General features: G+C 38.9%; 2 protein-coding genes across 3 annotated transcripts; one reads left to right on the plus strand and one right to left on the minus strand.

Moving 5' to 3' along the window:
• Nucleotides 1-1,011: 1,011 nt before the first annotated feature.
• Nucleotides 1,012-19,673, minus strand: si:ch211-107o10.3 (uncharacterized protein LOC407663 homolog). Of its 2 annotated transcripts, XM_047362908.1 has the most exons (8): nt 19,406-19,673; nt 18,886-19,026; nt 14,074-14,265; nt 13,795-13,956; nt 13,593-13,709; nt 13,280-13,484; nt 12,945-13,085; nt 1,012-2,383 (listed from the first exon to the last, which is right to left on the minus strand). In XM_047362908.1, exons 1-7 carry the CDS (start codon nt 19,479-19,481, stop codon nt 12,989-12,991), a joined length of 990 nt encoding a protein of 329 aa, XP_047218864.1. In that variant the 5' UTR covers nt 19,482-19,673; the 3' UTR covers nt 1,012-2,383; nt 12,945-12,988. The 2 variants fall into 2 exon arrangements, with proteins under 2 accessions (XP_047218864.1, XP_047218863.1); XM_047362907.1 differs by lacking the exon at nt 1,012-2,383 and having other exon boundaries at nt 10,448-13,085.
• Nucleotides 19,674-21,695: 2,022 nt separating this feature from the next.
• On the plus strand, nt 21,696-25,313 carry tmed3 (transmembrane p24 trafficking protein 3). The gene is made up of 3 exons (XM_047363508.1): nt 21,696-21,944; nt 22,567-22,812; nt 24,419-25,313. Exons 1-3 carry the CDS (start codon nt 21,801-21,803, stop codon nt 24,650-24,652), a joined length of 624 nt encoding a protein of 207 aa, XP_047219464.1. The 5' UTR covers nt 21,696-21,800; the 3' UTR covers nt 24,653-25,313.
• The last annotated feature ends 2,098 nt before the right edge of the window (nt 25,314-27,411 follow it).

Genomic DNA, 27,411 nt, shown 5'->3' on the forward strand with positions numbered 1-27,411 from the left:
ACTTCAACTATGTGAAATGTTTGCCTTTAAGTTTCAGCAAGATCAAAATGGCAAAACAAACATCATGCCAACTGCTTGCATATAAATGTCAGGGTTCTGTATCTGTATGCTGGAGAACTTGTACATTTGCCTTTAAGCACTGTCTGTTTGTTGCAGAAAACAGTAGAGATCAATGTCAAGAATCTTCTTATGCACAGGTACATGAAAAATCAATGTTTATTTTCTGCATGTGTCTGGCAGTTTACATTCTCAGACACTGACATGTACTAACATGTCGATGATGATTTTAGATGCCTGAACCTTTTTTGATTCCTAGTAATAATTGTTGTTTTGTCAGCAGTGCAAACACTGAAAACACACTGTAGAAAATGATTATGTGGTACTAAAAACATTAGCGAACAAATAGCATCACGAAGACCACGGTGGCCACCAGAAAAACATCTTCACAACTTTATCTCTGATGAAATTTTGGAGAACTTTAAAGCTGGGTTAGGTTATAAAGCAATATCCTATGCTTTGAACATCTTACAGAACATTGCTCGATCCATGATCTGAAAATTCTAAAATTGTGGCATAACAGCCAACCTACCATCACATGGCCATCTGTCTAAACTGACAGGCTGAGCAAGGACAGCACAAATCAGAGAAGCAGCCAGGAGGGCTTTTGTAACTGTAGGAACTGCACAGCTCCACAGCTATGGAAGAGTAGCAACAACAAAAAAAAAGAAAGATATTGCTGAAAAAACAACAATGTCCAATTTAAAGATTAGCACAAGCCATGTAAGGTACACAGAATGTGCTTGGGTCAGATGAGAGTAAAATGAGAGTACAACTAGCAATGCACATGACCCTGAGTGATCCCAGTGATGACACATGGTGGTGGCAGCCTCATGCTGTGGGGATGCTTTTTCTTCTGCAGCAACAGGGAAGCTAACAGGGTTTATAGCAAGATGAACAGAGTCAAGTAAAAGGCAATACTGAAAGAAAAACTGTTAGAGACTGCTGGAGGGCTGATATGCACGCAATACCTTGATCTTTATTTGTAACAGATGTAAAAACCATGTATCGTCAAATTTGACTTTACTGTGATGCATACCTGGCCTATTGTATAAATTATTTATAAAATACATGAAGTTCATGTCTGTAAAAGTCTGTGACAAATTGTGCAAAAGTTCAAGAGGCATGATTACTTTTGCAAAGTACTATAGGCAGATAATTTTGTTTAAATCCAAATTAGTAGTAAAATGTGAAATGCTGTGCTTCACTTCAGCTCCTAATGTAACTTAGTTGTAAAAACAGTACCTGAAATATAATTCTCACAGCAGACGTTTAGAGTTCCCATACCAAAGTTATGCACAATTGAGAACCAGTATGCACAATGCACAGTGTAAATAACTGGAAGTCTATGTATTCTTGGTATGACAAGTTGTGTTGACACTAAACCAGGCCTGATTCATCAGGTTGCACAATGTGCTCCTCCAAGAAGCAGCAGCAATTAAATAAATTAACTTGAGCCATCCCTTCCCACACAAGGTTTACAGAACAGTTTGATAGCAAATGAAATTCCAGGATCAAGACAGTGTGCCACAGCAATATTCACAGAAGAGAAAAACTTCCACACAGCTGAAGGAAGTATGTGAAGACATTCCACTGGAGACCATCCAGGGGAAGATTTGAAGCTTCGGGGGTTATGTTCTCCCTCACTGCCAGGCTACAACAAACATTGCATGTGAACCATGTATAACATTTTTCGCTCTGATATTGACAAAACATTAGCATGGAGGAAAATTATATTAGGGATAAAAAGTCGCTGGTGCTGTCAATCCTTTCGTAAAATATTGACTTTTGCTATTCTTTCACATTTTTCTGGATAATGTATCTCAACATACAAGCAATGTTTTACTTTGTCTCAAGGGCCAAAATATTTTGGCCCTATATATATATATATATATATATATAGTATTTTTTGAATAATATATTTTACATTTATGAGTTATTCATACATAGGTGAAGAATGCACAACGTGGTGCTGACTAGTGGGAACCTCGGAGCAGAGGGGCGAGGAATGTGTCCGATTAGTCCGTACTAATCCTAGTAAAGGAAGATGTTTTAGCAGATCTCCTCTGGTCCACATGAGTAGCTCTAGTGTCCGATGTTCCCACGTAATCCCGGATCTAGAAAAAGAGGAGCCGATGGCTGTTTGCTTTGCTCCAGACTTTCACACTGATGAGAGGAACTCAACTAAATAATTGACAACAATGCCAGCAGAGATGGATTCAGGCTCTCCACACCCTATTGTATGATAAGACGTCACAAAGTATCAACGGCAGAGTGTCAAGCCATGCAGAAAAAGGGATTCACTTCACTTAGTGGAAGAATACTGCTGAAGAAATACTTAAGGTTTTATACATTTGAAAAACCAGCTGGGGTAACAAATTAAAATTGAAATGGTTTAATTTTATAAGCACAAACCCCCCCATAACATTTTAAATATTCTACACTGTATTAACACTTTGATTACCTAGCCCACTATAAAATAATTTACATATTCAGTTTTATGACTAAACACTTAGATTTCAAATAGCAGGGAAGTTAAGTTCCAAAAAAGTCAATTAAATAATATTTACCTTTGATTTTTGCCCATTTTGAACTCTTTTGTGTTTTAGGCTTTCTGTCTTTAGTCTGTCTTACTTTTAATATGATAAGTTAAGCCTTTCACTTTGTAGTTTTCAAGCTGTATTACAAAAATGTAAGAACGCCTCTTTACGTCTATGAATGTGGACAATCATGGGAGCTGCGTGTCAAAGTGTCCAGGGCACCGCAGCGTGTGCTAAACCAGGCAGACAGCTGACTTAACACCTCCTCTGTTGTGTACATGCTCACTCAACAGTGGTGTTATTGTCCCTGGCAGACTATATCCTCAGGGTCTTCCGTTAAATCTCTGCCCAACCCTGGCCTTAAATTTCCTGTAGACACTCCTGATGCTGATTTTATCAGGCCCATTTTGTTTCCCAACTAATTGGAAATTATTCGAGGAATATAACCAGATCCACCATAGTCACACATCTGAGGCAATTTCATTAAGTTACAACTACTGAAAAAGTTTAGTTACCAAAATAATAATCAAAACAGATCCAATGTGCTTTGATTGTTTGATTGTGGGGGTCCAGAAATAAATGAATAAATAAATATTTTTTGCAAACAGGTTTTTGGGAGTGGGCTCTGTTAATGGATTGTAATTACAAATTATGTGACCTAAAATAATTTAGGTTATAATTAAACTCAGTCAAACCTGATTCTAAATAAATAAAATAAAATAAATAAATAGGAAGGATATAGTACAGTAAAAAATAAGCTCCAAATAAAAGTCAAAACAAAACAATTATTTGAAAGTCTTTCCTATAATAAACTGATACAAAAAGACAATATATCAAATATGAAATGAAAAACATGTTGATGATCTTGTCAGAAGCTTAAAGTTACATGACATAATTTAGCTCTAACGTCCAGCTCTGAGGGCCTGATTGCTGAACTTTGTTTTCAAAATATAACACTTCATGGCTTACATTTGATTGGTTCTGGGCTGTAGCCTAAAAAATAAATCAACTATTTAGGCAATGATGCAACAAATATATGAAGCATACATAGTAACAGAACCTTTATCTTTTGCATTGTAAAAACAAATGACATTTCTTAGTGTCTCAGATGTTTAGTTGCTTTAAAGATAATTGTATTGCTTCATGTTTACACATTTCTTTATTAAATATGATAAAGACTAATTCTTGATGATTTTTCTGTGACATGCTGCTTCAGTTTTAATTATTTTAAAAATACACAACAAAATTTGCTTGCCCAGAAAACTTGGAGCCAGTTGAAAGCCTAGTTTAAGGCTCACCTCTAACATCTTTTAAACTTTTCTCTAGATATTGAGAAATACTTGTGTATGTAAATCTTTTGTTCTGCCTTTATTTAACCAGATGACCCTGCAGACTTGACTACAGGCTCAAATTGTAAAGGCTTGCCTTTGCTATAAGGGTTTTTGTAATAGAATAAGCCCACAAATGAGTATTAGACCTTTCGCAACTTATCATTGAAATGTCGTATTGCTTTTAGGACAGGGCACAGTACAACTACATCAACCTTAACAGTAATAAAGAATTTTATTCAGGCTCTAGATAACAGGCGGCATGGCTCAACCCTTTTGAATAACCTTTAAATGGCTTTTGGCACAGATTGTGTGAAAAAAAAAGCAGACACTTATCAATATCAGGCCTTAAGAATGTGCTGCTCTGCAGTTTAAATAACAACTTACCAAGAAAACGGAGCACATCAAAACAGTTATCTTAATGTAACCAAAGGTGTTCCCCACAGACCAGTTCTGAGTCCATTATTATTTATTTTGCATATCAGCAAACTTTAATTTTCTACTGCCAATATCCCCTATATGCTGACAATAGTGATGTGTTTGGTTTCATTTGTTCAGCACAATTAATGTGATTTCAACTAATTTAATTTCTACAGAACAAAGAGTGAGGAAGCTAAACTAGAAAATAACAAAGTTAGAAATTAATCAGTCTCGCAAACTACCAAAATCAATCAGCCTCATGATTTCACAATCAGTTCTTGGGTTGAATTCCTAACTTAAATGATTTTTCTATATAAAGTTTTCAGGATAGGAAAATGCTCAGGCTTACTCAAAGATTACTAAAGGGCCATTCATTTATTCATTAATCGTCAGTATTTGCTTATCTTTGCAGGGTTGAGGTGGAGCTGGAGGATATTGCCAGTGACTTTGGGTGAAATCGCAGTTACATCCTGCACAGCTTGCCAGTCTAGCAGAGGGCAACATAGAGTAGAACTGGGGGAAATAAAAGGAAAGATGAGCTCAGCATCTGTGAATCACCTTACAGGGTCAGACAAGTCTGTTGATTTTCTCAAAACCAAACTACAGGGGTTGGACAATGAAACTGAAACACCTGGTTTTAGACCACAATAATTTATTAGTATGGTGTAGGACCTTCTTTTGCGGCCAATACAGCGTCAATTCGTCTTGGGAATGACATATACAAGTCCTGCACAGTGGTCAGAGGGATTTTAAGCCATTCTTCTTGCAGGATAGTGGCCAGGTCACTACATGATACTGGTGGAGGAAAACGTTTCCTGACTCGCTCCTCCAAAACACCCCAAAGTGGCTCAATAATATTTAGATCTGGTGACTGTGCAGGCCATGGGAGATGTTCAACTTCACTTTCATGTTCATCAAACCAATCTTTCACCAGTCTTGCTGTATGTATTGGTGCATTGTCATCCTGATACACGACACCGCCTTCAGGATACAATGTTTGAACCATTGGATGCACATGGTCCTCAAGAATGGTTCGGTAGTCCTTGGCAGTGACGCGCCCATCTAGCACAAGTATTGGGCCAAGGGAATGTCATGATATGGCAGCCCAAACCATCACTGATCCACCCCCATGCTTCACTCTCCCGATGGACAGTTCTGTTGGAAACAGGAGAGTTGAGGTGCACATTTAATTCTGCCGTGATTTGGGCAGCCGTGGTTTTATGTTTTTTGGATACAATCCGGGTTAGCACCCGAACATCCCTTTCAGACAGCTTCCTCTTGCGTCCACAGTTAATCTTGTTGGATGTGGTTCGTCCTTCTTGGTGGTATGCTGACATTACCCTGGATACCGTGACTCTTGATACATCACAAAGACTTGCTGTCTTGGTCACAGATGCGCCAGCAAGACGTGCACCAACAATTTGTCCTCTTTTGAACTCTGGTATGTCACCCATAATGTTGTGTGCATTTCATTATTTTGAGCAAAACTGTGCTCTTACCCTGCTAATTGAACCTTCACACTGTGCTCTTACTGGTGCAATGTGCAATCAATGAAGACTGGCTACCAGGCTGGTCCAATTTAGCCATGAAACCTCCCACACTAAAATGACAGGTGTTTCAGTTTCATTGTCCAACCCTTGTACATTTGTGTTCACTACTGTCTCTCGGTCTGCCTGAGGGACATTAGGCTTTTCTGCTCCTACTGCATCTTTCCCAGCAGACTGGCAGGTCTCCGATCAGGGCCAGGTTGCTGGTTGTCTTCTGGTTCCTCATTTTTGAAATCGGAACTGGGTGATCCTATTACAGAAAGTTGCTCAATGGCGCAGTCCACTAAGGTGTGTGGAAAAAACAAAACAAAAATTTTGCAAAGACCTCACAGAAAATTTGATGAATGCAGCAAAGTATGCAATATACAGGTCCTTCTCAAAATATTAGCATATTGTGATGAAGTTCATTATTTTTCATAATGTCATGATGAAAATTTAACATTAATATATTTTAGATTCATTGCACACTAACTGAAATATTTCAGGTCTTTTATTGTCTTAATACGGATGATTTTGGCATACAGCTCATGAAAACCCAAAATTCCAATCTCACAAAATTAGCATATCATTAAAAGGGTCTCTAAACGAGCTATGAACCTAATCATCTGAATCAACGAGTTAACTCTAAACACCTGCAAAAGATTCCTGAGGCCTTTAAAACTCCCAGCCTGGTTCATCACTCAAAACCCCAATCATGGGTAAGACTGCCGACCTGACTGCTGTCCAGAAGGCCACTATTGACACCCTCAAGCAAGAGGGTAAGACACAGAAAGAAATTTCTGAACAAATAGGCTGTTCCCAGAGTGCTGTATCAAGGCACCTCAGTGGGAAGTCTGTGGGAAGGAAAAAGTGTGGCAGAAAACCCTGCACAACGAGAAGAGGTGACCAGACCCTGAAGAAGATTGTGGAGAAGGGCCGATTCCAGACATTGGGGGACCTGCGGAAGCAGTGGACTGAGTCTGGAGTAGAAACATCCAGAGCCACCGTGCACAGGCGTGTGCAGGAAATGGGCTACAGGTGCCGCATTCCCCAGGTCAAGCCACTTTTGAACCAGAAACAGCAGCAGAAGCGCCTGACCTGGGCTACAGAGAAGCAGCACTGGACTGTTCCTCAGTGGTCCAAAGTACTTTTTTCGGATGAAAGCAAATTCTGCATGTCATTCGGAAATCAAGGTGCCAGAGTCTGGAGGAAGACTGGGGAGAAGGAAATGCCAAAATGCCAGAAGTCCAGTGTCAAGTACCCACAGTCAGTGATGGTCTGGGGTGCCGTGTCAGCTGCTGGTGTTGGTCCACTGTGTTTTATCAAGGGCAGGGTCAATGCAGCTAGCTATCAGGAGATTTTGGAGCACTTCATGCTTCCATCTGCTGAAAAGCTTTATGGAGATGAAGATTTCATTTTTCAGCACGACCTGGCACCTGCTCACAGTGCCAAAACCACTGGTAAATGGTTTACTGACCATGGTATCACTGTGCTCAATTGGCCTGCCAACTCTCCTGACCTGAACCCCATAGAGAATCTGTGGGATATTGTGAAGAGAACGTTGAGAGACTCAAGACCCAACACTCTGGATGAGCTAAAGGCCGCTATCGAAGCATCCTGGGCCTCCATAAGACCTCAGCAGTGCCACAGGCTGATTGCCTCCATGCCACGCCGCATTGAAGCAGTCATTTCTGCAAAAGGATTCCCGACCAAGTATTGAGTGCATAACTGTACATGATTATTTGAAGGTTGACTTTTTTTGTATTAAAAACACTTTTCTTTTATTGGTCGGATGAAATATGCTAATTTTGTGGGATAGGAATTTTGGGTTTTCATGAGCTGTATGCCAAAATCATCCGTATTAAGACAATAAAAGACCTGAAATATTTCAGTTAGTGTGCAATGAATCTAAAATATATGAATGTTAAATTTTCATCATGACATTATGGAAAATAATGAACTTTATCACAATATGCTAATATTTTGAGAAGGACCTGTATATATTGCATCGGAATATGACACAGTGACCAATACTCTCTTGATGGGTATACTGGTTAATTCTTACGGAGTCAGATCGCAGCTTAATGCACCAATGCATTTTCACGAAAAGAGAAGTCAGGAAAGCATGCTCAGTCAATCAGAGGGGAACTTCAAAAACTGAGTGTGACAAAAAAAAAGGAAAAAAGTTGTAAGGGATCAAATACTCATTTACAGCCTGGAAAGTACTTTTCATGTGTGACTTATAAGAAATAATGAAAGCTACAGCTGTCCTGAGTAAATGGCTGTGGACCGAGAGCACCTTCGTTACTGTGGTTGATCTGACTCAGCTCAGCACAGGCACAGACTCGTTCAGAGGTAGTCACGGCATTGGGTTTATACTCTCTGTTCCTTTTTAGATTCAACGAAGGCAGCAGACCTGCATTCCCACACCTGCCTGAGGCATACACTGTTCACATCTGTACTCGGTAATAAAAAGAGACAAACTCAGACATGGAGGAGTGATAAGGTGGAGCGAGTAAGGGAGAATAAAAGTCAGCCAAATTAGGGAAGATGCCTGCATACCAAAGGGACAGACAACACAGATCTCCACTTCATACACATTCTCTGTAAGGCTTTATGAGCTCCCAAGACAGGAAAGCATGCGGGGGTGGGGGGGGGGGGGTACATGCCACTGCCTGCACCTGTGCTAACTGATGCCACATGTCACATGTCAGGGTGTATGCTCAGATTCAACAGTCAACCCTTAAGCTCCCTGTACTCACCATATTGCTACACCTGTAAAAGGGAATCAAAGTTCTTATCAACTCCTAAGCAACTTTCTAGGCACAAGGAAAACTTTGTTTTTACCATGAGACAGCAGCTCTTGTATGGTTTCTTTTTTTCTTGCCAACAACCAACATGCTTGTATTGCGTGACAATAAAAAGGTACTGAGAGGGAACTAAAGGCCAAACAGCATGGGGAGAAAGTACTTATTTTTGCAGTTGAAATGGGAGTAATTTCCTCCTCCCTCTGTGCAGACCCCAGGAGGAGGGATAGAGGAGAGCAGATGGTTAGCAGTGAGCCTTACTTTTTAGGAGCAGCTTGAACACCAGTGGACAGGTATGTTCATACAGGAATGTGCTTCTCAGCCACACCTGTGGGAAACACACCCACTAAACTTGGTCTGCTGCGTCCCACTGGCAGCTCTGCCCAATGAATGACAGCTGTGAGAACATTTTGGCTTGAGTGCTCAAATGCCAGAGGGCAGGTATGGTGAGTTCTGACTAGGAACCAATGACAGCAGAGAGATGTCTGTGAGGCAGGCGGGGTTTCGGTGAAATAAAACTCATCAATGGGGTGTGTCTCCAAGGTTTGTCAGCAGGCAAACAGAGAAGGTCTGCTGCTGTTGGACCCAACTTTGACTGGTTAGCACTAAGTCAGTCATTTTTCATGCAAGGTTCTGAGGGACTGTAGATACGGTTTCTGTCTCCATTGGCTAAATTGTGGACGCAACACACCATCTCTCATCTACTCTGAAGAAATTCCCCTTTTGAGGCTGGGGCTCGGAGGACAGAGAAGGTGGATTTTGAAAAATCTCTGGTTGCACTCTTGAAAACTCTCAATTTTAACTCATTTTGTCCTAAAGACAGGAGGCCCATTGTGGCAGGCGTGCCACAATGACAGAGAGTAAACAGATGCTGCTGTTGTGCTGTGGTCACTCACATCTCCTTATCACTTTTCCAGCCCAGCTATAGATTCTGTATTCGTTGGACGGAGAACTGATAAGGGCATGTGCCTGACATTCCCTTCAGTTCGGTTCTGGAGAGCTGTCTTAGGTTGTGGAGCCATTTGTGGGCTTTTTAATAGGTAGAACGTTTTCAAGACCTGTATAATACTAACATTTTAAACTGCTAGGTAATAGGTAAAAAAAAATCTAATTCACTGACCTAATTTTTAACGTTAGGTCATTGTGTAGACACTGAAACACTTTATGTCTCAATTAGTTTTTGGTAAACTTTCAAAATGATCTTGTGTTAGTTTGAGTAAGCCTGAGCAGGTAGATTAGGTTTTTCTAACATAAAATTTGCAAACCAGAAATCTAACAGCTTGACATGATGCAATATGGCCGACATAACCTACTAACTCTTTGCTGTGGATGACATAAGCAGTAAGTGGAATGCATGATGAGGTGAGTAATTTCACTGTGTTGTTGCATTCACACTAACAAGCTGATATGTGAAATTTAATACAAATACATAAATAAAGATAAAAATGTATGTGAAATAGTCTTGCTGTAAATTTTCATTTTTAAACTTTCAAATATGCAATTATGCTCAATCTAAATATTGTGATTTGAGTCAGAAAAATCTTTACTTTTAAAATGAAGTGTGACGGTTCTCTGATTAAAAATTCTTCCAAATATTTATTTCATTTTCTATTCAACATTTGAACCTAACACATCTTTGTTCTTTTAAATAACTGACTATATGATGTAATTTAGGATTCAGCTTGAAAACAACATTTTAAACATAATAGCTCAAATCAAATGAATGTTTCTGCCTTTGGTCTTGTTATGTATAAACTTACACAATAATGCAAATTTTCTTTGGACTTTATTGGTGAGAATATATACTATCTACTAGTGTCTTAATATTATACACTTAGCACCTTGTGAGCTCAGTTGGCATCATCACACAGGTAATTTTCATATTAAAGAAAAAAGAACAGCCTTGTCATAGCATCACCAACATTATGTCATGCGAGGGTGAGCTGTTTAATCCTCTTGGTTGCGTTTGTTCTTCCTATCTACTCTGAGCCCCGGAGGCGTTTACATTCCCAGGATCTCATCTCCTCCAAAGTGCAACAATCCTCAAAGTGCTGTCGGTACAGGTCAAGAGCCATTTCCTTTACACGAAATCTCTTGCTTCACTTTTACTTTTTTACTTATTAAGCTGACACAGAACTGAACATGAAAACAAAAGAAAGTGTCTTTAATGCATGTTTGTCATTGTTAAATACCATTAATAAAGGTTTTAAAGCCATAATTGTCTCTTGTGTTTTCCTTTAAAAGATATGAATATGTTTTTGCCCTGCATTTAAATTTTTAAAACAATTTTAAACAATTACTTTATGAAATTATTGACAATCAACCAAATGGTAATTATTCAGAACATCCAAGTCATAATTAGGGGTGTAATGGTACGCATAAATCACAGTGCTACAGGTGCCTTGGTTTTAAGGTAACTTTTCTTTATGCAAAATGCCAGTTTTCTTTTGGAAGCATCGCTAAATCATATGTTTATGTTTCAAAATGTGCAAATATTGTGCATTTTTAATGCAATTAGTGGGGTAAGAAGGCCTTTTTGATAGCATGTGTGGTCTATTTGCTAGAACACTATTTGTGCAAGTCTAACTTTCCAATGATTCAGTTTGGGGTTGGTTTTCTAATGCTTTGTAGAGTCCTCACAATAAATCCCCTAAAATAGTGGGTTAAAATTTTTCAATCTTATCACTCATTCCTAATTTCAAAGCTGTGAAAAAACTCAGACTAAATGTTTACTGAGATTATTAGATTAGATTATTAGATTAGTTAATTTGACTTTATTTTATATAAATAATACAGAACTGAAGAACTTCAACCCAGATAAACAAAATGTTAGGTCTTCACTGTATACCTGATGTGGCAAAGTCTCAATGCCAAGTGCCACTTGTCAAGTTTCTTGGGGGCAACTTGCAATTTAAATTTAGAGCCTAAAAAATGCTCCTTAGCAGTAGGTCATGACACTGTCCATCTCAAATGTGTGGTTAACTGGTTGATTTTTGGTTTGCTGCTTTTTTATACTCTTCAGTTTTCTAATTTGTAGATTATAGCCTTTTGAGGAGCCTAAATTGCTGGGATGCTTGATACAGGCACGTGTAATCTAAAGCACAAAATTACATCAGTTAGTTTCGGTGCCCTAAATAAAAGTACAATAAAAAAGTATGTTTTTTAAATGTCTACCTTTAGTATAGGGAGCTTATCTTTAGAACCTTAAAGCAACATTCTATTACGTCTCTGTAACAGAGTGCCAGATTTATATGACATAGTTTGAGAATCAGTGTTTTATAGTGTTGAGAAATATTTATGGCTTTGTTTTGAAGTAGAAAATGCCTCCTGTTTAAATGGACAGAAATGTCAGTGGGAGTCTTATTTTCTATTTTCAACAGTAAAATTTGTCTACTTAGACAGTTATGCTAAACTAATTAGAATAATTTTGCTTCTTGGTAACATATTAGATTTAAGGTTGCTTGTTGTCATTTAAAGAAACAAACAATACAGATTTTGTCTTGAAAAGGAGGGCAACCATACATTTTGTGGTGCCAGATCCTCCCAAGTGAAGTTGTTTTTGTCATACGTTTGTTCACACACACAAATGTAAAACTAACTTTGTAACTTTAAGTTCTGAACACTTAGGAGAACAACCTAAGTATCCCTGAGATTTTGAAGTAATAACAACTTAACTCATAAATGCAAACCAGGGCTTTGTAAAAATCGCAAGCAGAAAGCAGATAAAGCTTGAACCTATTGTTGTATAGCTTTTTCAAAGGACTTAGTTTCCTAGATTTTACAAACGTTACAGTGTGCCCGGCATCATTACCAGTCCTTCTTGTATTGCTTTGGTTTGAACTTCTTAACTAACATTTCCATTCACTCATTTTCTGCAGCAGTTTTAAACAATAGAAACCTACATGTCCTTCCTCTTGTGTACAAGAGCTGTGATGGCCTGTAACTGAAGTTTTTTGTTTTTTTTCTGAGTGCATACATCAGATTGTGACAGTTTGGGACAAATACATGTACTCTTACACCCCTGGTACAATTAAAGAAAACAATCATGAAGTGTACAAAGTGTTATATAAAAAAAAGCTTAGCACTTCTTTATAACAAGTGTGACTACATTGGGATAAAAGTAAATAGTGCAAATAATTGTGCTAAAAGCATCAAAGTGCTTCAGTATATAAGCATGTGAAAAATATTAATTAATAAAATACCCTTCAGTGATTAAAACATTATAATGAATTAAAGCCCTTTGTTCACTCATGTAAACGAGGATACCAACACCACTGGAAGGAAGTGGTTATAGAAGCATAGAGGCCATGTTAGGCAAGACCAACCATGGAGGCACTAAGGTCCCACAACCTCTTGGCAGCAGCATCATCCAGAGCTTCAGCTGCAGGCTTTTTGCGAGCACAGTCACTGTACAGAGGAACAAATAAAGGTAGAAAAGAAATCTTAGAACATGTCAGCAGAATTTTATTGCACGTTGTTGATCTTTTTAAGGTGCAAAATGACAGAAACAAAAAGTGTTAAAGGAGAAACAACTGTTTTCAAAAAAAATGCAGCATATTTGGAACTTGCTGTTATCGCAATCCATTTTTAAATCCACTTGCCTGTAGTAGAGGCCGGTCTCGTTTGTCAGACTCTCCTCCACTGCGCAGTAGATGCTGGTTTGGGCTCCTTCCCAGGGACTTTTGACAATCATCATCAAGACTGAGGCTATCATCTTCTTCCACCAAGCCCAGTGGGGGAATAAATGGCGAACTAACTCTGTGCGAATGAATCCAGGGTGAAGGCTGTACACTGTCACACCGGTGCCTGAAAAGAAGGACCCATCATATAAAATGTTAGTTACAGCATGTGGAACAAAACAGAGATGTTTAATGTGTTTTCGCAGTGCTACATGAAACAGGGATGTATGTGTACCTTGTAATCTTGCAGCCAGTTCCCTGGTGAACAGAATGTTTGCCAGCTTGCTTTGCCTATAGCTTACCAAATTATCATAGTTTTTATCTAGGTTAATGTCATCAAAGTGTATGCGACCTGCAAGACACCAGTTTTTAGGGTATATTAACAATAATATATGCACAAAATAGTTTTCCAAATGTACATAGTACAGACATTTTACCTGTCACGTGTGCAACGCTTGCAACAACAACAACACGACTTGGAGCTGACTTTTTCAGCATGTCGAGAAGAGAGTTTGTGAGGAGAAAATGCCCCAAGTGGTTGACACCAAACTGCATTTCAAAGCCATCTTCAGTCACCCACTTAGGACACATCATGATACCTTGATAATGACAAACGTATCAGTAATATTAACAAAAATACCTGTAAAACAGTTTTTTCTGCTTTCTAAAGAGTCTGTATACAAAGGGAAAACAAACCTAGAAGAAGTGCCACACACCTGCATTGTTAATAAGGATGTCCAGGCGTTTCTCATTCTCCTGGACATACTTGGTCAGGTCCCTGACAGACTTCAGCGAAGCGAGGTCCAGTCTCTTTACCAAAATGTTATTGTTCCCAGTCTTTTGACGAATCTCATCTGCTGCACTGTAGGCTTTGGGAATGTCTCTGCAGGCCATGATCACCCTGGCACCTTGGCAAAAACACATAAAAACATTAGAAAATGTATTTTACAACAACATACATCTACAGGGGTTGGACAATGAAACTGAAACACCTGTCATTTTAGTGTGGGAGGTTTCATGGCTAAATTGGACCAGCCTGGTAGCCAGTCTTCATTGATTGCACATTGCACCAGTAAGAGCAGAGTGTGAAGGTTCAATTAGCAGGGTAAGAGCACAGTTTTGCTCAAAATATTGAAATGCACACAACATTATGGGTGACATACCAGAGTTCAAAAGAGGACAAATTGTTGGTGCACGTCTTGCTGGCGCATCTGTGACCAAGACAGCAAGTCTTTGTGATGTATCAAGAGCCACGGTCTCCAGGGTAATGTCAGCATACCACCAAGAAGGACGAACCACATCCAACAGGATTAACTGTGGATGCAAGAAGAAGCTGTCTGAAAGGGATGTTCGGGTGCTAACCCGGATTGTATCCAAAAAACATAAAACCACGGCTGCCCAAATCACGGCAGAATTAAATGTGCACCTCAACTCTCGTGTTTCCACCAGAACTGTCCGTCGGGAGCTCCACAGGGTCAATATACACGGCCGGGCTGCTATAGCCAAACCTTTGGTCACTCATGCCAATGCCAAACGTCGGTTTCAATGGTGCAAGGAGCACAAATCTTGGGCTGTGGACAATGTGAAACATGTATTGTTCTCTGATGAGTCCACCTTTACTGTTTTCCCCACATCCGGGAGAGTTATTGTCATGGAGTGACATTTTGGACTTTGTGGGTTCTTGTGATGGTTTATTTTGTAATTTAGATTCTCCTTATGGCTCTTTGTTTATTTCTTAGGTTATTGTTTCTATGTTCTCCTCTAGTTTCTTTGTTTACTTTAGTTCATAGTTATTCTAGTTCTTTATTTCCTCCTCTGATTTATTCTCTTGCTTAGTTTGTGTTTTCTGTTGTTTGTTTAGTCCTTTCACTCTTCTTCAGCCTTTGTATTTGTTTCACCTGTTCCCTGTTTCTTTGATTACCTGCATTTTGTTCCCTTCTATGTGCTCTGTATATATTAGTTGTTCTGTGTGCTTAGTTCCTAGCTGGTTCCTTCTGTTACTACCCCGTTCCCTACCACGTCTATGCTTTGTTTATGCTTCGCTTTGTTCTTATGCTACATTTTGCCAAGGTACCTGCAGTGTTTAGTTACGTTTTTGACCCTTTAAGAAATAAACTATGATGCGGCTACGAGCTCTTGTCTGCACTTTGGTCCGTCCTCGACAGTTACGGTGTGGAGAAACCCCAAAGAAGCGTACCACCCAGACTGTTGCATGCCCAGAGTGAAGCATGGGGGTGGATCAGTGAGGGTATGGGCTGCCATATCATGGCATTCCCTTGGCCCAATACTTGTGCTAGATGGGCGCGTCACTGCCAAGGACTACCGAACCATTCTTGAGGACCATGTGCATCCAATGGTTCAAACATTGTATCCTGAAGGCGGTGCCGTGTATCAGGATGACAAAGCACCAATACACACAGCAAGACTGGTGAAAGATTGGTTTGATGAACATGAAAGTGAAGTTGAACATCTCCCATGGCCTGCACAGTCACCAGATCTAAATATTATTGAGCCACTTTGGGGTGTTTTGGAGGAGCGAGTCAGGAAACGTTTTCCTCCACCAGTATCACGTAGTGACCTGGCCACTATCCTGCAAGAAGAATGGCTTAAAATCCCTCTGACCACTGTGCAGGACTTGTATATGTCATTCCCAAGACGAATTGATGCTGTATTAACTGCAAAAGGAGGCCCTACACCATACTAATAAATTATTGTGGTCTAAAACCAGGTGTTTCAGTTTCATTGTCCAACCCCTGTATATTTCTATTCACTTGCACTGCCACTATTGTTGTAGAAATTATTAGTCATTAATCTACACTTGTTACATTTCAGGTATGGGTTAGTGGTTTAAAGTCTCTTCATTGAGATGCCAGAGAAATTGTAAGACTGACCAGGGTTTTTGTGTGAATGGAGCCTAAAGTAATGCTGGGCTGCCCCTTCCCCACTTGTTGCTGTGCACTACTGATCAATTGGCTTAACAAAGGCTAATACACTTTTTCCTCACTTAAAAGATGTACAGACTTTTATGTTAAGAAATAATCCCAGTTGCAATAAACCCATCTTGCTTACACTCTCTTGAAACTGAGAAACTGAATCAAGTAAATGACTCATAACCAGGCCTCTGCAGACCTTCATGAAATGCTGAGGAGGTAATTCAGGCATTTAATTTAGGTGCTTTTTCCTGCTCTCGGTGGAGGTGGACGCTTTTTCTCTGTCTCCCGCACCCCTCCCATATCTGCCCTGCTTCAGCTCTGTGTCTTGTCTTTTTTTTGGAGCCTCTTTTTGCACATCTTCCAAATTCTTCCAAAATATGGATTTGGTCAGCTGGTCTCTCAATGCAATTGATCAAATTTTCTCGAGGAGAAGACAGGGTGAAGGAGAGCCCACTTGCCCGGACGGGACATTTTTCTCTGGATACACGATGGATTCCTGGCAGAAGTGGAGGATTGTGTGTTTGTCGATAATGTCAGTCGAGGATGTGGAAGATGTGTATATAATTGGATGTTTGATATCAGGATTTCTGCTTTTTGGAGTCAGCGGTTACCTGGCATATCGAGAAATTCGGAGAATGTCAGCAGCTGTTCTGCCAATTGTGAGGCTGCCTGGCATGTGTGATGGGATCTTCAGAGCGATCAACACTCAGACTGAGATGTTACGAGAGCTGAATCGCAGACTGGATGTGATCCTTACACAGGATCGCAGGCAGGTTGCGGTTCCTGGACTCAGGGGTGAAATGGGATAAATCTTGGAGAAAGTTGTTCGCTCGGATCTGGCAGAAAGACCAGGAATTTGGCTGTTTGGATTCGCCTTTGAGAAGCACCAGCGAGACTCTCAAGGCTGACGGAAAATTAAGAGTCAGCCTAACCCAAATAATTATTGTTTTTCTGAACCTGGCTCCCCTGCACGGCCTTGATGGCTGGTTATCTTCAACCTCTCCTGGAAGTTATGTAAACATGACGCTCTGCTCCCTCTGCCCCCTCCCTTCCCTGAGGACACCTGTGAACCTGCTCAGAACTTTGTGGCCGGTTGATGAACATTCCAACGAACCATCAAGGACAATGGCCTCTGTGACAGTGCTTCATGGACTTACTTGCACACACTCACTTACACACACACACATGCTCAAGATAAACATATGCACCCCTCACACCACCTTCACCGTTCCTGGCATGATGTTGTTTTGTAAATTTGTTGCTTCTTTGTGCTGAGGATTTTTGCAATCTCAAACTGTATCCTGCTAAGGATAAAGTGTGAAATATGATTTTTTTTCCCCTCTACTTACCTAATGTGGCCTCTTTTCTCATCTAGCAAGGGCAGCGCCTGTGAGTGGGCAGCAAAGCCTCGGTGACCCGTCTCCCTTGTCTTGTGTCATGATGTATGTTTGGATGGGTTGTACTGGAATTCTAATTTCCCCCTCGGGGATCAATAAAGTATCTTTGAATTTGAATGAATTGAATTGAAGCAGGGATGCATTTCAAAGTTGCAGAACAGTGGCTCTCTAGGACTGGAGTTGGAGATCCCTGCTTTAAACCATCCTTACATTAGCATTGGATGGTCATTTACAGAGAAGCTAATGATCAATTACATGGTAGATGGAGGAAGGAGGCAGTGCCATTTTTTCTATTTAACAGAAAAGTATGACAATGTAAACATATTTTCATTTTATGCAACTTTACTCATATCAGAAAGCAACTCTGACTGTTAGATGCTATTTTCTTGGTATGTGTTTTACAGGAAGCTCAATGATGGTGGACCGCATCTAACCTTCATTTCCTGTGAAAACAGGCCCTCTGTGCCAATAACTATGCAATAGTGATGTGACTATGGTTTAAAGATTCATAAAATAGCATTTAAATAATTTACTATGATGTTTTTCAGATTGGAGTTGTTAAAAGATGGCAAAAGTCTGCTTTGGTCCTTGCCCCTCTTGGACTTGCTGTTATCTTCAGTCTGGGCCGAGCTAATTGATTTAATTGAGTTTTATTTATATAGCGCCAATTCATAACAAATGTCGTCTCAAGGCACTTTACAAATTCAATTCAATCCAACCAGGTTTTGGACCTGCAAAAGTGACCTAAACAAACTACTACTTTTAATATAATCAATATTAACTTCATAACCTATGTATATTGCTTTTTTTAGTCTTTTTTACTCAGTGCTGGGTTTTAACCTCAACACTTAGGAGCCTACAATTTAAATTAACAATCTAAATGGACCAAACAAGACTGTGGTAATATCCACCAATGACAATGTGAGAAAATCAAGCAACAACCTTGACTAGATCAGTCAGCAGTCACTTTGCACATGCTTGAAAAATGTACACTAGTAGAAAGAAAGGAGCGTATCACTAATCTGAATTTATGCTCAATCAAGGCCAAGAGAGTTATCTATTGCAGGTAAGATATTAACTATCTATGTAAAGCCTGGCAAAAATAATATATTTTTCAAATTATTTTTTTAGTGTGTGTGGTTAACTAAAATAAATAAACCCAAAACAGTGTCGCCTCTGCACAGGAAGAAGGTCTAACCTCTCTGAGCCATATCCATGGCCGTCTCCTTTCCAATGCCAGTGTTAGCTCCTGTAATTAGGACTGTTTTGCCATCCAGCCTGGCCTTGCTCCGACACACTCCTCCTGCCATCCATCTTCGCAAACCTAGAATCCCTATTCCTGACAGAGGGAAAGAAATGTTAACAAAAGCAATGATAATCTTAGAAGGTGTTCCATGTGGCTTATTATATTTTAATTAGACCATGTTATATTATTCTTTATTGACCACAACTATATACTCGACTGCACTGATTCTAGTAGATATTTCACTTTTTTGATAACAACTATAATAAGATTCTCATGATAATCTGCCATGATAGAATAGAGGTGCATGAGTTATTGTGGGTTCAAAGTACAATTTACTTTTTTACTTTGACATTAGACCTCCTAGTCTGCATTCCCCACTGCTGCTCTTTCTGTTTTTAAAATGTTCCCGAAAATGCCAATGCTTAAAAGACGTCCTAAACAACGCAATATTGTAATTATCAAATAGATTTACCTGTAACAGCAGCGACTGTAAGGCCAGTGGCATGCCTCTCTACAAAGTCCTTCAAAACGTCTGCGTAGTTTTGCATATTTCAAGAACTTCGAGAAAACAAAAATTCTTGGAAAACTACAAGTGCAAACTTGAACTTAAATCAAATTTTCCGTTTGCTATGTCTGCCGTTGCTGATTTTCTTTCACTTATAAAACCATTATGTTAAAACACCTAAAAAGTAACGTTTTCACCGCCTTTATCCTGTGTCCTTACTTCACAGATATCTAGGGTATTACGTAACAATTTCTGACGTAATCGTAGCGCAAGTAAAACTGGATGAACTTTTCAGAATAAGACTCCAGTTTCAGCTCAAACAGAAATATGACCGCGTTTATACACTTGAAACTGTATTTACATTGCAGGTATTTTTTTTTTTGATTGTTTTAACTTTTTTTCCTTTACTTATAAGGACTGGTGCATGTTTTGTTGATTAGATGTTCTCATCAGAAACCATATTCTAACCATATTATATTATTAGTTATAAGATACGTTATTATATTAAATACAGCCAGTTTTATATTTGTGATCAAAAACGGCTGAGAAAAAAAATATTTATTTTATTATTTTTCAAATACAATAATACAAAGAAAGTCCCCGCATAGAGAAACTAAAAATGCTGTCAATCCGTGCATATTCTGATAGCTGGATTTTCTCATAAGAAACTAGAGATTAAACATTTTTTATTATATATGTGTAAAATATAACATAATATAAATTGCAAAATATATATATATATAAATACTTATTGTGAAATTCAATTGCGACCCATTTTTTGTTTTAGTGGCCAAAAACTGTCGGGGTACATGTCAGTGAGTTTGTTGTTTTTGTTGTTGATTATGGTTTTTGCGACACTAAAAATAGAAAATTTCCGCCTCAGAGAACCAAAAAATGAAGCATTTTGTTACCATTCTAGCAGGCACCTAATTCTGCGACCAGCATATATTGTGACTGGGAGGCCATCTTGTGCCATGAGAATCGTGTAATCTTTTAGTTTGCATGAGTAGTGTAAAAGTTGCAATAGTTGACCATGAGCTGACATGAGAAGTGGGACTGAGAAACCAGAGCTGATATATTCACAGCTGTTATCTACAGATTAGACCAAACTCAAAGAAAAGTGTTGATGTGACAAGTGAAGCAGTTTGACTCTCCCAGTGCTGCCTGCATTGTCCAGATAACAGTGGATTTGTTGAAGCAGGTGTATGGCATCTTCAGCCTTAACTCCACGGCAAATGAGTAAACTGCAGGGGTCCTGATATGGGCTTGTTTGCTTACCCAGGTGGGCCAACACGGGTCTATCCACTCCAGTATCCCATAATGTGGGATGTGATAGCAACAGGTCTGTAGTCATTGAGGACTGATGGTACAGTTACAAGGCAGGGTGTCCACAAAACCGGATCCTTCTGGGTTTGGTTAAAGTTAAAGAGGTGCTCCAGAACCCCACAGAGCTGCTCTGCACAGGCCTTCCGGACTCTGTGGCTGACACCATCTGGACCTGCAGCCTTGTTCCGGTGCAGTCTCTCCAGCAGTCTCTTCTAGAGACAGGCAGGTGGGAGGGGGAGGCAGTACCAACATGTCCTGACTTGGTTAAAGATGAAAATGTAGAAGCAGATGGGTCCATGGCCATAAAGCATTGTTGTTGTTGTTGTTTTTTTAAACCCACCCCGATTTTTTATGGCCAATAACGTCGTGGGGAGGCGAGCAGACGAGTACAGTGCATCAGAAAATGAAAATAAGGGCCAGTTTTGTGTTTCTCTTTGCCAGTCATTTTAAGTTTTTAAATATAAAAACAAAATCAAACTAAACTGAAAAAGCTGCTAACGCGTTGTCGGCATGATACAAGAATAGACTGCTTTACATTTTCATTTAATATTTTGCTCTTTAAAATTAAACTCAAATAACCAGTTTTGTTTTTTGTATTCTATTTTTCATTTAGTTGTTGTTTATTACTGGTTTTTGATTAAAATATCAAACACACGCCGTTTTAAGCTTGAATTTAGTGCTCGTTAAGGACTCGTCTTACTTCAGTATTTCTCGGTTAGATCGATTTAAGTATTCTAGCTCTTATTTTGAAACCTGGGCCGCCAAAGTGCAGTCAAACTTTTTTAGGAGTTTGTCTTAAAGACATTATTTAATTTGTCTCTCCAAAGGTTTATTCTAGCATAATATACCACAATAAGGTTTTATTAAGGATTACTTAACAAAATGTATTTCTTTAAACAAAAAATTAAACAAACCTGTTCCGGAAGTTCTTCGAGGTGGCGCCACGTCAGAGCTTCTAAGCTGTCATTATCATCTGCAAACAGTGCTTTGTTTCCGCAGTCCACCGCTTTAATTTAATTTAATTTTCCTTTTCACCATGATCCGGCTGGGATTTATGTGTTTTCTGCTGCATGCATTTGTGGTGTTTGGGACGGAACTCACGTTTGAACTTCCTGACAACGATAAGCAGTGCTTCTACGAGGAATTAGACAAAGATGTGAAGTTTGACCTAGACTTCCAAGTAAGTTACCTCCAGAGCGTCTAGTCTCTTTAAAAAAGTTTAACCGGTTATTTATTTGTTTTGTTCGTTATATGTAGAAAAATAAATAAAAAGTATACAACATAACTATATATATATATATATATATATATATATATATAAAACATAGTTTAGTATTGCAGACAGATGTTACATTATGGGGCGTTGCTAACATGAAACGCCACTGTTGCAGAAGGATAAAACGTACATCTTCCAAGTTTGGACATATATTTTGAGCTTTTTGAACCTTTCAAGTCAATCTTTAGGCCCGTAGTGTCCAAAGTAAGTCCTGAGGAGCTGCTTCAGCAGGCTACTTCAGAACTTGAAGACATGCTGAGATAATTCAGCCATTTGGATCAGCTGTTTTGGAGCAGGGATACAATTAAAACATTGCAGACTCCAGCCCTGTAGGACCATGGTTGGACACCACTACTTTGGCACTCAACAGCTGCAACTTTTTTAATGGAATTTGAAGGGAAAAATGTTTAATGGGGCAACGAAGATCTATTCTGGTTTATGTGTCCTAGTAAACTGGTTCTGACAGTGTTGTACATATCTTATCATTGATAGGTTTCGTAAACAATGTTAATGTATTTATTTTCAGGTTATTTCAGGGGGCAACTATGACGTGGACTGCTTTGTCACCGATCCCCAAAACAACGTCCTGTACAATGAAAGGAAGAAGCAGTATGACAGCTTCTCTCACACCACAGCCATGAAGGGAGTCTACAAGGTCTGCTTCAGCAATGAGTTTTCCACTTTCACACATAAAATTGTGTACATGGACTTCCGGCATGGAGAGGAGCAACCTCTCCTAGAGAACATGAGCAGGAGTACATCACTGACTCAGGTATGTCTGGGAACTTGATGCTCAGAAACTATCTGCAGAAGACTAATCTTTACCTTTTAATAGGGCTGGGTCAGAGGTAACTGGGGCTAAAAAAAAGTGAGGCACCGTAATATTAGAGAACTAAAGACACACGAAATGAATGAACATTATTGAATTAACAGTGCCTTGCATAAAGTATTTTTACCACTCAAACCTTTCCACATTTTGTCACATTACACCCACAAATCTTGGTGTATTTTAGAGGAATTGTAGGTGCTTGACTAACCATAATATCACATCATTTTAAAGTTGATGGAAAAGGATGCATGGTTTTAAAATATTTTCACAAATAAAACTTTGAAAAAAAGTGTCATGCATTTGTATTGAGACCCCCTAAGTCAGTACCTTTTAGAAACACCTTTTGCTGCAATTAAAACAGCAAGTGTTTTGTGTATTGCTCTAACAGCTTTGCAGTCCTGCCCAGTCTTCTTTACAAAATAGCTCAAGCTCAGCTTACCAGTTTTAAAATGTTGGAGAAAGCATCCCCCAAGCATGATGCTGCCACCACTAGGAATAAGTGCAGGGATGGTACGTTTAGGGAGATATGCAGTGTTACTTCTCCTCCAGACAGTGTTTTGTTTAGTCAAAAAGTTTCATTTTGGTCTTATCTGACTAGAGCTTCTTCATATCTGCTGTATTAAACACTTGTGTTCTATATTTACTGATTAGGAGACTTATAAAGGCAATGGTTTGCATTGGAATTTATTTAGGGGTTTTAGAAAAAAAGGGGTTTGCAGACACGTGTAAGCCACACTTTAAATTTTTGTTGTTTTTCTTTTTTTTTTAAAGGGAAACCTACGTATCCTTTTCTTTAGCATTAATGCACAATTTTTTTGGCTATCAAATGAAACCCCAATACAGTCATTTGAAGTTTGCAGTTCTCATATAATGCAATCTGCTGAAGGGTATGTTAAATACTATGAATGATGTGCAAAGCACTAAAATCAACTGCAGCAGCAGTGTTACAATGTTATTAGATGGGGTTCAGTAGTGGAACAGTGTCGATGAAGTCCACTAGGTGGAGTCAGAGGATTTCTAAAAGTAGTATTTTAACAGTCTTCTATTGTTTATATGATTGAACTGTACTATTAAAGTGGTTACAAATTTTTTGTATAGCTTGCTATCCTTACCCCTCAAAACACTCAAACATTTTAGTAGAAACTCAATAATTTTACACAAGTTTGGGTTTTAAATCATTGCAGGTTTCCTGAAGATTTTATCCCCATGATTTAACAGTATAAGTGCACGAAAGAACACAGTATAACATATAAGAATTCCTTTTGTACCACATTTGAAGGTTGTCTATTTGTGAAGACGATATCCTATATCAAATTTGAAAATGATTAGGTGCCATTTCTGATTCTCAAAATATTTTTAAGAGTAAGAATTGCTGTCCTTCCGTTCAGTTAGGGTCCAGTCTTGTCCAGTGTTTTTCTTGCAATGCAATTTGTTTAGCAAAAGAGATTTAGACTTAAAAATTTGCTTTGACATTGCAAACGTCTGGTTACTTGCTAATATTAAATATATTTCTTTTTTTCTGATCTTTATTTTCATGTCCTGCTTACAGTTGGAGTCTTCCTGTGTTGCCATTCATGAGGTTTTGAAGGTGGTGGCTGAGTCGCAGACGTGGTACAGGCTAAGGGAAGCCCACGACCGCACAAAAGCAGAGCACCTCCTTGAACGGGTGACGTACTGGTCAGTTGGAGAAACCGTTCTATTATTTGTCATCGGTTTTGGCCAAGTGATGCTTCTAAAGAGCTTCTTCAATGAGAAGAAGGGCTCTGTGGTGGCCACCACTTAGTACTCATCTTGATCTTGCAGAAGCATGAGGGTGTTCAAAGTGCAAGCTCACATTTGACCATAAGCACATACTGTATGTTGTTTATGGTTTTTTCCTGTTAGCTGGATTTAATAGATTCTTCTCTTTCTGATTGTTCAGATAGCAACCTTTAAACTTGACTAACTTTTTGTCAAGTGGAACTTAAAAGAATTCCCAAAGTAGTTTTTCTTTAAATATATTTGTCTTAATGTCATGATTTAATAGAAGTAAAACATGATTATTATTGTTAAAGTTTCATTTTCACAGCCAGATGTTGTTAACAAATGTGTAACATGGATGAAAGCCAAAGAAAGATTATGAATGTCAGTTTAGATTGTTTTACTCTATTATCCTAATTTATTGTTAACATTTAGATGTCACATTGTTTTTTAGACGTATTGTTCTTTTTTTTTTTTTGTAGTAATGCTTGTTAATTTTATTTAAATATCTGTCTTGTTTTAACTGTTTGATTTGTACTTTTTTTATATTTGTGTGTTATACAAAGAGCTAAGAAAGTGACCAATCATGATGATTTGTTGTCTGTAATTTGTCAATAAAATGAGCTGGAAATACAAACTTGTCTTGAGATCAGAATCCGGCTGCAAAAACTGCTTAATAAAACTGTCAGATGGAGCCTTTTCAATTTTTGCATTTGTTTAACTTCATAGTGCTTTCATACTGATTAATATTGTTATTCCACATCACGTAAGGATTGTTATGTCTCCAGTCTACTGATGTCTGTAGATGTCTACTTTAAATCTGTGCCTTCCTTTTTTATGAAATGGTTTCATTAAAGATTTTGTTTGTATGTCTGTGAAATGTGTATCTGAAATACACATTTAAATAAATAGGCCCATCTTTACACATTCTGGTACAACGGAAGGCTTGCAGTTTCCTCTGATTAAAATTTCTGAAATAGAAAAGGTAATTTTTGAAGTTAACAAGTTTAAGACTCTTTTTGGTAAAACATTTTTCTGTTTTTACCTTGACTTAAACCATGATATGTATCAAAACATTTCATTTGAAGTTTTTTATTGATTAAACTACAGGTCCTTCTCAAAAAATTAGCATATTGTGATAAAGTTCATTATTTTCCATAATGTCATGATGAAAATTTAACATCATATATTTTAGATTCATTGCACACTAACTGAAATATTTCAGGTCTTTTATTGTCTTAATACGGATGATTTTGGCATACAGCTCATGAAAACCCAAAATTCCTATCTCACAAAATTAGCATATCATTAAAAGGGTCTCTAAACGAGCTATGAACCTAATCATCTGAATCAACGAGTTAACTCTAAACACCTGCAAAAGATTCCTGAGGCCTTTAAAACTCCCAGCCTGGTTCATCACTCAAAAACCCAATCATGGGTAAGACTGCTGACCTGACTGCTGTCCAGAAGGTCACTATTAACACCCTCAAGCAAGAGGGTAAGACACAGAAAGAAATTTCTGAATGAATAGGCTGTTCCAAGAGTGCTGTATCAAGGCACCTCAGTGGGAAGTCTGTGGGAAGGAAAAAGTGTGGCAGAAAACGCTGCACAACGAGAAGAGGTGACCGGACCCTGAGGAAGATTGTGGAGAAGGGCCGATTCCAGACCTTGGGGGACCTGCGGAAGCAGGGACTGAGTCTGGAGTAGAAACATCCAGAGCCACCGTGCACAGGCGTGTGCAGGAAATGGGCTACAGGTGCCGCATTCCCCAGTCCTGGGCTACAGAGAAGCAGCACTGGACTGTTGCTCAGTGGTCCAAAGTACTTTTTTCAGATGAAAGCAAATTCTGCATGTCATTCGGAAATCAAGGTGCCAGAGTCTGGAGGAAGACTGGGGAGAAGGAAATGCCAAAATGCCAGAAGTCCAGTGTCAAGTACCCACAGTCAGTGATGGTCTGGGGTGCCGTGTCAGTGTTGGTCCACTGTGTTTTATCAAGGGCAGGGTCAATGCAGCAGGAGATTTTGGAGCACTTCATGCTTCCATCTGCTGAAAAGCTTTATGGAGATGAAGATTTCATTTTTCAGCACGACCTGGCACCTGCTCACAGTGCCAAAACCACTGGTAAATGGTTTACTGACCATGGTATCACTGTGCTCAATTGGCCTGCCAACTCTCCTGACCTGAACCCCATAGAGAATCTGTGGGATACTTGTGAAGAGAACGTTGAGAGACTCAAGACCCAACACTCTGGATGAGCTAAAGGCCCGCTATCGAAGCATCCTGGGCCTCCATAAGACCTCAGCAGTGCCACAGGCTGATTGCCTCCATGCCACGCCTCATTGAAGCAGTCATTTCTGCAAAAGGATTCCCGACCAAGTATTGAGTGCATAACTGTACATGATTATTTGAAGGTTGACGTTTTTTGTATTAAAAACACTTTTCTTTTATTGGTCGGATGAAATATGCTAATTTTGTGAGATAGGAATTTTGGGTTTTCATGAGCTGTATGCCACAATCATCCGTATTAAGACAATAAAAGACCTGAAATATTTCAGTTAGTGTGCAATGAATCTAAAATATATGAATGTTAAATTTTCATCATTACATTATAGAAAATAATGAACTTTATTACAATATGCTAATTTTTTGAGAAGGACCTGTATATGGGCTTGGACTGTTCATGTTTTACTCCACCAGCTGAATTTGTTTTTAATAAATGAGGTAAAAATGTGGCGGCTTTCCTACAGCCACCTAACCAGCTCAAAACATGTATAGTAGACAACCTTGCTAGGCTGCACTGTC

The sequence above is a fragment of the Girardinichthys multiradiatus genome, chromosome 4 (assembly GCF_021462225.1).
Source record: "Girardinichthys multiradiatus isolate DD_20200921_A chromosome 4, DD_fGirMul_XY1, whole genome shotgun sequence".
NCBI lineage: Eukaryota > Metazoa > Chordata > Actinopteri > Cyprinodontiformes > Goodeidae > Girardinichthys > Girardinichthys multiradiatus.

Excerpts from the sequence above, each read along its gene's own strand:
- si:ch211-107o10.3 (XM_047362908.1), bottom strand. The coding sequence starts at position 19,481 with ATGCAAAACTACGCAGACGTTTTGAAGGACTTTGTAGAGAGGCATGCC. Across the intron at positions 13,957-14,073 it reads CATCCTTATTAACAATGCAG|GTATCATGATGTGTCCTAAG; the intron begins GTGTGTGGCACT and ends GTCATTATCAAG. Across the intron at positions 13,485-13,592 it reads ACTGGCTGCAAGATTACAAG|GCACCGGTGTGACAGTGTAC; the intron begins GTACACATACAT and ends CCTTCTTTTCAG.
- tmed3 (XM_047363508.1), top strand. The coding sequence starts at position 21,801 with ATGATCCGGCTGGGATTTATGTGTTTTCTGCTGCATGCATTTGTGGTG. Across the intron at positions 21,945-22,566 it reads AGTTTGACCTAGACTTCCAA|GTTATTTCAGGGGGCAACTA; the intron begins GTAAGTTACCTC and ends ATTTATTTTCAG. Across the intron at positions 22,813-24,418 it reads GGAGTACATCACTGACTCAG|TTGGAGTCTTCCTGTGTTGC; the intron begins GTATGTCTGGGA and ends TCCTGCTTACAG.